This window comes from Phaenicophaeus curvirostris, chromosome 16 (genome assembly GCF_032191515.1).
Source record: "Phaenicophaeus curvirostris isolate KB17595 chromosome 16, BPBGC_Pcur_1.0, whole genome shotgun sequence".
NCBI classification, from domain to species: Eukaryota; Metazoa; Chordata; class Aves; order Cuculiformes; family Cuculidae; genus Phaenicophaeus; species Phaenicophaeus curvirostris.
In genome coordinates this window covers 16,689,638-16,700,365 of record NC_091407.1, presented here as the reverse complement: position 1 = coordinate 16,700,365, position 10,728 = coordinate 16,689,638, and the positions used below count along the sequence as shown (strand labels likewise).

At 56.4% G+C, this 10,728-nt stretch overlaps 1 protein-coding gene across 1 annotated transcript; it reads right to left on the bottom strand.

Annotated features, from left to right (window-relative positions):
• Nucleotides 1–1,693: 1,693 nt before the first annotated feature.
• On the bottom strand, nt 1,694–10,091 carry LOC138727389 (uncharacterized). Its single transcript, XM_069869787.1, has 4 exons — nt 9,936–10,091; nt 4,878–5,897; nt 4,573–4,751; nt 1,694–2,355 (listed from the first exon to the last, which is right to left on the bottom strand). Exons 2-4 carry the CDS (start codon nt 5,281–5,283, stop codon nt 1,981–1,983), a joined length of 960 nt encoding a protein of 319 aa, XP_069725888.1. The 5' UTR covers nt 5,284–5,897; nt 9,936–10,091; the 3' UTR covers nt 1,694–1,980.
• Between the last annotated feature and the right edge of the window lie 637 nt (nt 10,092–10,728).

Sequence of the window (10,728 nt, the reverse complement as noted above, 5' to 3'; positions counted from 1 at the left end):
GGTCCAGCCTGTTCAGATCCCTTTGCAGCCTCCCTACCTCCCAGCAGATCCATGCTTCCACCCAGCTTAGTATCGTCCACAAAGTTGCTAAGGGTGCACTCGATGCCTTCATCCAGGTCATTGATAAAGACACTGAACAGGGCTGGACACAGGGCTGGACCCAGCACTGAGCCCTGGGGACACCACTTGGAACTGGCCTCCAGCTGGAATTAACTCCATTTCCCACCACTCTCTGGGCCCTCCATCCAACCAGTTTTCCACCCAGGAGACTGTGCGCCTGTCCAGGAAAGCAGTTGCTTGGCTAGTGCTGAAGAATCATAGAATAGTTTGGGTTGGAAGGGATCTCAAAGTCCATCCAGTCCCACCTCCTGCCATGTACAGGGACACCTCCCACGGGATCAGGGGCTCCAAGCCCCATCCAACCTGGCCTTGATCTCCTCCAGGGATGGGGCAGCCACCACTGCTCTGGGCAACCTGGGCCAGGGCCTTTCCACCCTCACTGTGAAGAAATTCCTCCTTTACATCTGGTCTAAATCTGTCCCTCTCCAGTTTATCCCCATTCCCCCTCATCCTATCACCACAAGTCTTTGTAAACAGTCCCTTCCCAGATTTCCGGTAGCCCCTTCAGATACTGGAAGGTCACTATAAGGTCTCCTTGGAGCCTTCTCTTCTCTCAGCCTGTCCTTGTACAGGAGGTGCTCCAGCCCACTGACCATCTTTGTAGCCTCCTCTGGACCTGTTTTAACAGCTCCAAGAATGACACACACTGTCTCCTTTCAAGATTCACTGCTGGGTGATGAACCAAGGCCACCTCCTGGCAGCTGTTCCACCCACAGGCAAGTCCAATTTCTGGTCCTTCTGGGCCCTGCTGCTTTGGTGAAAGGACATCAGCCTCCCTTGAGCTTGTCTGGTCCAGGCAAGGGGGTTCTCAGCACCGTGCCCCGCTCTGTTTGGGCAGCCTGCACCAGGGAGAACCCCTTCTGCTGAGGAGCACAGCCAGGAGAACATCCTGCCCATAGCGGGGGGTTTAGAGGACAGAGGGAGACCCAGCTCATGCCCAGGAGCAACTCCTACTCATATGGTCCTGCCAACGCTGCTGCCCAACAGTGGAGCAGTGCCAGACCCCAGTTCTGCTGGGAATTTGGTGTTGAGAGGGTGGAATCTGCTCAGTAAATGTTTCTTTCCTGCAGAAGTGTGTTCTATCCCTAGTGGAGCACCGGCTGATGCTGAGCCTCCAGTAGCGCCCTCTGTGTGTGGTGGTGTGGTCTCACCTTGTGGGTTTGAGCGCCCTACGTAGCTCCACACGCAATGGCAGCACCCAAGACAGATCCAGGCTGGACATTAGGAAAAAATTTTTCACGGAAAGGGTCATTGGGCACTGGCAGAGGCTGCCCAGGGAGGGGGTTGAGTCACCTTCCCTGGAGGGGTTTAAGGGACGGGTGGACGAGGTGCTGAGGGACATGGTTTAGTGATTGATGGGAATGGTTGGACTCGATGATCCAGTGGGTCTCTTCTAACCTGGTTATTCTATGATTCTATGATTCTAAGAAAGAGACCCCACCCTTTTTTTCCGAACCATGGTACATATAGAGTTTTATTGAACAAGGCTCCACGGAGGGACAGCACAAAACGTTTCTGTCATTGATCATCACTGCACTGACCCTTGTGAGAGGAAACCTTGCATTTTCTTTGAGACCCTCCTCCCCACTGCGTCTCTTTTAGCTGTGTCTTTGCCTTGCCAGCAGCCCTCCTGCACTGCTGAAGGCTGTGGGCCACCAGCTCCAGCACCAGCCAGGACGGGAGCACACGAGAGGCATGGCTCAGCTTTCCATCACACTTTCTCTCGTGCCAGGCAGCCCGTTTCAGTCCGCGGGGCTGAAAACATGAGGTGCCGGTGACCTTGTCTGCTGGGTGCCCCATATAACCCTCAGCCACCGTGAGGTGGTTCCTCCACGGGCTTCCTCCTGCCGGCCCGCGAGGTCAGATGAGTTCCATCTTGAACTGGCTGAAGTTGGGCACGGTGGGTGAGGGCTCGGCCAGGCTGTTGAAGGGGACACGGGGCTGGTTGGCTGGCACAGCACCGTGGCTCACGGTGGAGCTGAGCTGCTGCAGCATCATCAGCACCTCCTGCTGCAGGCGCTGCTGCTGCTCCTGCTGGCGCTCCAGGCGGCATTGCCTCTCCAGGACCGCATGCAGGGTCTGGCTCAGCTTCTGGATCTCTCCCTGTAAAGCATCCAGCTTTTCAGTGATGGCATGGGAGCTGGGAGCAGGAGGAAGCACCGGGCTGTCCCAGACGAGGGTTTGATTTCCAGGAATTTGGTTTGGCAGGGTAGTCTGAGTGCTGGCATCTTTGATCTGGAGTAGTGGGAGGCAGGAGGGAGGGGAAGGTGAAACGTTGTAAGCTGCCATTAGAATCATAGAATCACCAGGTTGGAAAGGACCCACTGGATCCTAGAGTCCAACCATTCCTATCAATCACCAAACCATGTCCCTCAGCACCTCATCCACCCGTCCCTTAAACCCCTCCAGGGAAGGTGACTCAACCCCCTCCCTGGGCAGCCTGTTCCAGGGCCCAAAAGAGAAGGGTTTATTCTGCATTTAGCTACGGGGCAGGGGAGAAATCCACTACCTCGTTGTGGACCTCTAGACCTTGCTGCACTCTGCAGGAGCTCTACGTCACCCTGAATGCTGTCAGCAGGTGCTTAGCCAGCCAGCAGAGGATGCTGCCAGATGCCAGCCAGGCTGCTGGAGCTGATACCAGCCTGCGTTTGCACTCTGCAGGGGCAGAAATAATATATTCTGGGTTTTCTTTTCCAGCCCTCATTTCTTCTATTGCAGCCTGAAAGAAAGGGCCGTTCTGCTCCCTGACGGGGATCGTGTGCTTGTTTTGAACCCCCAGGTCAGCCGTTCTCCCAGAGCAGGTGCTGAACAATCTGTATCCTCTCAAGCAGCTGGCGAGGGCCCTTGACAAACCCCTGAGTAGGCTGGAAAAGGCATTTGCTGGGTCTGAGCAGAGGGAGGGCTGTGGATGAAGGCTCAGCCTGACTCATGCCTGTGTTTTGGACCCAGGACAGCGTGGCAGGAGAGACAGGAGACAGCATCCCACCATCCTTTGTGGGGCAACAACGTCACCCGTCAGTGAAGACTCTGGAGGTTGGAGGCTGCTCCAAAGGGGTAAATCTTGGCTGTTGGGGCAGCCCCACGGCCACACTGCCCTGCTAGCAGGGTACCCAGGGCTGGTCCTGGGACTGCTGGGTCACTTCCGTTTGCCCGTGGCTCAGCTGGGATGGCCTTGGGGACATGGACCTGCTGGGCCAATGAGTATGTGGCCACGGCCTGGGGGTCCTGTGGCGCGGCAAGGGGAGGGCATGCACATTAAGGATGGCAGCGGCTGGATGTGTCCCACAGGGCAGCCCTTCCAGCCATGTCACCCTGTCCTGGCCATGTCACCCTGTCCTGGCCCACTGCAGCCCTTTATCTCCTGGTGCAGTACCAAACCGCTCATCTGCTGGTGTCCTTGTGCTGGCTTGGAGGATCTCCTGAGCTGGTACTGGAACCGAGCCTTAAAGAGGAGGGTCTGTAAGCTGCAGCTTGGAGGCCAACACTGACAGAAACTGGTGTCATCGCAGCCAGCATTGCCCAAGCGCAGCAGTGGGTGCTGGCTGCAGGTGGGTGGGCATCACACCCCGTGGTCCCAGCGCACAGAAGACCTTCCCAGATGAGCTTGCTAAGTGTCAGGGTCAAGCATTGCTCGAGTAAAGCTGGCAGAGGCCGGGAGGCATCTCAGGAGCCCTTTCTCCCCAACAGCCTGTCCAATCTGCATGGGTCAGATGCAGCCGAGTGCTGCGTGGGGCTGTCCTAGCAGGCAGATCCGCACCAGCTCCTGGCCAGAGTTGGTGTTAAATGGAGTTAAATCCAGCTGGAGGCCAGTTCCAAGTGGAGTCCCCAGGGCTCAGTGCTGGGTCCAGCTCTGTTCAATGTCTTTATCAATGAGTTGGATGAAGGCATCGAGTGCACCCTTAGTAACTTTGCGGACAATACTAAGCTGGGTGGAAGCGTGGATCTGCTGTAGGGCTCTGGAGCGAGTCCAGAGAAGAGCAACGAAGCTGGTGAAGATGCTGGAGAACAAGCCTTGTGAGGAGAAGCTGAGAGAGCTGGGGGTGTTTAGCCTGGAGAAGAGGAGGCTGAGGGGAGACCTCATTGCTCTCTACAACTGCCTGAAAGGAGGTTGTGGAGAGGAGGGAGCTGGGCTCTTCTCCCAAGTGACAGGGGACAGGACGAGAGGGAATGGCCTCAAGCTCTGCCAGGGGAGGTTTAGGCTGGACATCAGAAAAAAAAATTTCACGGAAAGGGTCATTGGGCACTGGCAGAGGCTGCCCAGGGAGGTGGTTAAGTCACCTTCCCTGGAGGGGTTTAAGGGACGGGTGGACGAGGTGCTGAGGGACATGGTCTAGTGATTGATGAGAATGGTTAGACTCAATGATCCAGTGGGTCTCTTCCAACCTGGTGATTCTACAATTCTATGATTCTATGGTGGGTTCTCCCATCCTGCTGTGCCTCCTGGCATCCTACCTTTTTCTGCAGGAGGATAGCCCTCTCCACGATCTTCTCCTTCACCATTAGGGATGGGTTCCTGGCAGGGGGTGCGACCAGCCACCCTCGGCTGGGCAGGGGCTGCGGGGGGCTGGCCGCCACCCCAGGAGCGGGGCAGCTTCCCGGAGCTGAGGGGGTGCCTGCAGAGCCAGCATTGCCTGCGAGAGACAGTGAGAGTAACGCCTCAAAATGAGGCTCCTGGGGGCTTCCAGCACCCTTTCCCCAAGGCAGCACTGCCGGTGGTGGCCATGGTGGTGACCACTGCACTGGGAGCTTGTTCTTACCGTTCCCAGGGGACAGTCCTGCAGGCAGAAACTCGCCAAGCTGCCCTCCATCCTTGCAGAGCGAGGCCATGCTAAGGATCTGGATGCCCTCCTTGGTGTCTTGGCTACCAGCGGGGCAGGGCACCTGGCCACTCGCAGGGCCACCACTGGGCGCTGCAGGGGGACAGGTGCCCAGCAGCTTGGGAGGCGCAGCCTTGCACACCCTTGGTGGGGAACAGGGCTGGTCCCCATCCCAGCCAGCTGCTGCCACTGGCTCCACATTCTTCCTCTTGAGGAAGAGGTACACGGCCTGTGGCGTCACCCGGATGTCATCCAGCTCCAGCACCTTCTTGATCTTGCGGAAGCTCAGCCCAGCCCTGCGCAGCTCCACGATCCTTCTCTTGGCACGGTCATCCAGCCGGCCCATGGTCCCCGGCACCTCTCCAGCATCCGACACCTACACCCCAGCGCACGGCAGCTGCAGGGACACCAGCAGCCCCCGTGCAGCATGGAGCTCCTTGGGCTCTGCTATCACTTTGCTGACAGGCTCTCCACCCTGGACATGGGTCCACGCAGCACCATCCCCAGCCTCCAGCAGTGACCTGATTCCCAGCTGGACAGGAGGAAGGAGGCAGCTCTTCCTTCCAGAGAGATTCACGACAGTCCAAACGCTGTCCCTCGTTAATGTGAAGCCTCCTCAGAGCAAGGGGTCCAGGCTTGTCCCCCAGCCCACCAAGGGCACAGAGGGTGGTAACGGGCTTGGCTCTGCCAGTGTCCCAAACTGGACATCGATTCCCCACTGCCAGTGGAACGGTGAGGAATCAGCAGCAGTCAGGATCCTGAGCAGTAGCTCAGCAGCCCAGGGAGCTCAGTGAGAGTCCTGGCAAGTGGCAGGTTCTTGTGTGGAGCTGGCACATCCCCATCAGTGCCTCGCGTCCCTTTGGTGGCCTGGAAGGTTTTGGGATGTCCACAGTGACAGCTACTGCATGGAAGCTGGGGGTGCCACAGAGCCCACCCTGCAGATCTGGAGATGACACTGTCCTCGTACCTTTGGGAGAATCAAAAGCAATAATTTATATATCGGTTTTAAAGAAGACACACCTACAAATGTTCTGGCTGTATCCCCGGTGTTTCCCCTTCTCCCCACGCACACAGCCTTCACTTGGCTTGGGACAGTGGGTCAGGACATAGTCCCACTCTCAGTGCATGCACGGGTGGCAGAGTGGGGACCGTGCTTCTTGTACATCCCCTGCACGTGCATCTCCTCTGGGGGACACCACAGGCAAAGCAACACAGCAGGACCAGCCCCTTCCTTGGCTGCTGGCATCACGATGGGGCCAGGTTAGGTTGGGCAGTGCTTGGAGTTGTGTGTATAAACCTGTATATCTACATGGGGATACACCAATATCTGTGGATACACACACGTGTGTGTGTGTAGACAGCTCTGGTGAAGGGTTTTTTTCCACTTGCTACCAGCTTCCTTCATCTGCAGGTGTTCCTTAGACACTGCTGCTAAGCAGATGGGATACAGGAGCATTTTCCAAACCCCACTTCCCCAGGCATGTGTGGATCTTAAAGAGGACAATCATAGAATCATAGAATGGTTTGAGTTGGAAGGGACCCTGAAGATCATCTAATTCCAGAGGTCACTATAAGATCTCCTCGGAGACTTCTCTTCTCCAGGCTGAACAATCCCAGCTCTCCCAGCCTGTCCTCACAGAGAAGGTGCTCCATCATGGTTGTAGCCTCCTCTGGATCCACTCCAACAGCTCCATCTCCTTCTTATGTCAAGGATTCCAATAATGTGTTTTGATGGCCTAGGAGGCACAGAGATCCTTGTATTGCACATAGAATCATAGAATGGTTTGGGTTGGAAGGGACCTCTCCAGGTCATCCAGTCCACCCCTGCTGCAGGAGCAGGAGCATCTTTAACCAGATGGGGTTGCTCAGAGCCCCATCCAGCCTCAGCCATGGCAAGTCACAGGGAGAAATGGAGCCACTTAATTCAACACAGGATTTGTGCCCCTCTGTGTTTTACTTCTTCCGTGGCAAAAGAGAGAGACCTTAACCCCAGAGATGTAGACTGCACTTTGATCCAGACCTGTTTACATCTAAAGGTCTCTCCACACCCTGCTACATGCATTAGGGGACTTGTAGATAAGAGCTGGAGGATGTCCCTAGTTGCAGGCACTGAAACAGCAGAGCAAGAGGGAAAGGTCAGAAATATCTGACATTCTGCATGACAAAGGGAGATGCTACAAGGAAATCACAGCCCTGACCTTCCTCAGGCCCTGGCATGAAGCTCTGCACTCCTCCCAGAGTGTTTCAAGATGGAGGACACAAGAGCAAGCCTCCTCCACCTCCCTGGCTCTCCCTGTGTGCAGCAGCCACAGCCATGAGCCATTTTCATAGAATCACAGAGTGGTTTGGGTTGGAGGGGACCTGAAACATCATCCAGTCCCACCCCCTGCCATGGGCAGCGACACCTCCCACTGGATCAGGGGCTCCAAGCCCCATCCAACCTGGCCTTGAACACCTCCAGGGATGGGGCAGCCACCACTGCTCTGGGCAGCCTGGGCCAGGGCCTCCCCACTCTCATGGTGAAGAAATTCCTCCTTTACATCTAGTCTAAATCTGCCCCTCTCCAGTTTATACCCATTGTCCCTCGTCCTGTCACCACAAGCCTTTGTGAACAGCCCCTCCCCAGCTTTCTTGGAGCCCCTTCAGGCACTGGAAGGTTACTCCTTGGAGCCTTCTCTTCTCCAGGCTGAAGAACCCCAACTCTCCCAGCTTCTCCTCATATGGGAGGAGCTCCAGCCCTCGGATCATCCTTGTAGCCTCCTCTGAGCCTGTTCCAACAGCTCTATCTCCTTCTAATGTTGAGTATTCCAGAACTGGACACGATACCCCAGGTGAGGTCTCACAAGAGAGGAGCAGAGGGGCAGAATCCCCTCCCTGACGCTGCTGGCCACGCTGCTTTTGATGCAGCCCAGGACACGGTTGGTTTCTGGGCTGCGAGCTCAGATTGCCGGCTCATGACAAGCTTCTTATCAACCAGCACCCCAGGTCCTTCTCTGCAGATCTGCTCTCAATCACATCATCCCCCATCCTCTATTGCAATCGGGGATTGCCCTGACCCAGGTGTAGGATCGTGCACTTGGCCTTGTTGAATCTCATGAGGTTCTCACAGCCCCACTTCTCCAGCCTGTCCAGGTCCGTCTGGATGACATCCCATCCTCCTGATCTATACTTCTGTTCCATAACTCTACAGGCAGTAATATCCACAGAAACATAGACCAGAGCCCCATGCAACTTTCTCACCAGGAGGATTTCTTTAGCTCTCCTGGATCTAAGCAGCAAACCCAAGGAAGAGGAGGCACCCAGGGTCCACCTTGCTGAGCTCACACACCCCCCACACAACCACCAGCTTCAATGCTGCCTGTTTCTCCCTCAGCTTTTCTTCAGCTCCGATTACCAGGATTGAAATGTCAAATTCTCCATGAGTTAAATATTAGTTGTGTGACCACAGAGCTGACTTGTGCCTGGGAAGATTTCCTTCTCCCTTCTGTCTCAGAGCTGCAAGCTTGCTCGTGGCCACAGGCACCTGGCAAGGTGCAAGCAAAGCTCCTTCTGAAATTCATGCTGGGATGAAACAGGAAAGAGCAAGATCCCAGCAAGAATCTTCAACAGAGAGCAGTGCCACACCACAGTCATGGATCTGCTTTATCCTGGGGCTGTTAAGTCATCTGGGTTTGCTTCACAACAGAGCATCCATGGCCAGTCTGGCTCCAAGGATGGAATGGCCTTGGAGAGATGAGGCATTTATCAATGGATGGACTTAACCAGAGCAACAAGCTTCAGTCTATCATTTTAGAAGCAGCACAGCCACAGGAGTGGCAGATCCCTCTTGTGTCCCCTTCCCTTTGCCTCTGATTTCCAGCCCTCCTTCTCAACCCCTCACTGAGCCTTTGGGAAGTGGGAGCAGCTGGTGAGGGACACTGAGCCATCCTCACTGCTTTTATTGCTTTCCCACAGCGTTCTAAACAGCTACTGTGAACGCTGCCAAGATGAGTCCTTTCTCAGTCTGCAGCAGCTCAGAGGGGGAAAAAAATATTACAAGCAGCCTCCAGAAGCGCGGGGAGGGCAGTGCTGGTTAATTCAGGTAGGAATTGGCTTGATTCTGATGTAGAATCACAGAATCATTTAGGTTGGAAAAGACTGGTGCAGGACGGATGCAGGCTGAGGCAAGAGGGCAGCGGGAGGGCAGCAGGAGGACAGCGGGAATGATGCAGGATGGAGCAGGGGGGCAGCAGGAAGGATGCGGGACAGTGCAGGGGGGCAGTAACTACTGCGGGATGTGGGGTGACAGTGACCAGTGTGGGAGGGATGTGGGATGCAGCAGGAGGGCAGGAAAGTGGCAGCAGGAGGACAGTGGGATGGAGCAGGAGGGATGTGGGACAGAGTGAGAAGGCAGTGACCGATGCAGGGCAGATGCAGGCTGATGTGGGAGGGATGCGGAATGGCAGCAGGAGGGATGTGGGATGGAGCAGGAGGGCAGTGACCAGCACGGGCCTGATGCGGGAGGGGAGCGAGGTGGCAGCAGGAGGGAATGGCAGCAGGAAGGATGCGGGATGCAGCAGGAGGGCAGCAGGGTGGCAGGGGGACGGCAGCGAAAGGGATGTGGGACAGAGCGGGAAGGCAGTGGGGTGGCAGAAGGACAGAGTAGGAGGGATGCAGTAGAGTGAGAGGGTAGTGGCCGGTGTGGGACAGATGCAGGCCAGTGCAAGAGCGATGATGGCAGGGAGAGGGAATGGCGGGAGAGATGTGGGAGGGGTGTGGGATGCACTGGGAAGGGTGCGGGATGGCAGGGGGAGGGATGTGAAAGGGATATGGGATGCAGCAGGAGGGATGCAGGGTGGCACTCACTCCCACCATCCTCTTGCTGCCCCTTCGTGCCGCTCACCCCCCGCCCACCCCCCCGCCAAACCATCATTGCAAGGAGTTTCTCTCCGTCCTGCCCCATCCCGCTCCCAGCACCCAAACCATCCGAATGCATGGAAGTGAAGAGGCTAAACACACACGTACAGGGACAGAGGGCAGCTGCGGGATCCTCAGGCGACGACCACGACCCCGACCTGCATCCTGTGGGGTTCCCAGCGCAGCCCAGCGCCAAGAACTCAACTTCTCTGAGGCTGCTGTTGGAAAAGCTCCTGCCTCTTTGTTTGGTTGGGGCAGAGCCAGCAAAGGCTGCCGGGAAGGTCACCCCGGAGCAGAGTCGTGTACCGGAGGAGGAGCCCTGATCTTAAGGAGAGCCATCGCAGTCTTGGGGCATGGACCCAGCAGGCCACCCCATCCCAGACCACAGCTCAGGTGTGTCCAGTGGCCCCTGTGCCAGGATGGAGGAGAAACCCTGGAGGCAGCGATGCTGTCCTTCAAGGTCCCATCCAGCCCTGGCAGCACCAGCTCCTGGCACCGCAGCAGTGGGCTACCCTGGCTAGTCACTATGATACCGGAGCAGATGCATGGTGTGACCTGTGCTCTCCTCTGTGCCCCCAGAGAAAATGCTCAGATGTCTCTTCCCGCTCAGCCTTGGCCTTGAGGCTCAATCCTGCTGACTGCCAGCAGCCACTGAGAGGAGATGGGACCCCCGGCACCCTGTGCATGCTGCCCCACTGCTCACAGCTCTGCAGGAGCTGCCACGGGGAGAGAAGAGGCAGAAAGCTGTGCTGATGAAGGAGATGCAGACCTCACAGGTTTCTCTAACTTTATTCTTTTAATCAGCACAGCATACGGAAGTCAAACTCAGAAAGTATACTGGCTTCTCTCTTTCAAGCAGATTTATACAGCTCTTCAGTTCCAAACTAAGAAGACA

What these genes read in the sequence shown, in the direction of transcription:
- LOC138727389 (XM_069869787.1), bottom strand. Translation starts at nt 5,283, where the DNA reads ATGGGCCGGCTGGATGACCGTGCCAAGAGAAGGATCGTGGAGCTGCGC. An exon ending in AGGACTGTCCCCTGGGAACG is followed by an intron (nt 4,752 to 4,877) that starts GTAAGAACAAGC and finishes TGTCTCTCGCAG; the next exon opens with GCAATGCTGGCTCTGCAGGC. An exon ending in CTATCCTCCTGCAGAAAAAG is followed by an intron (nt 2,356 to 4,572) that starts GTAGGATGCCAG and finishes CCACTACTCCAG; the next exon opens with ATCAAAGATGCCAGCACTCA.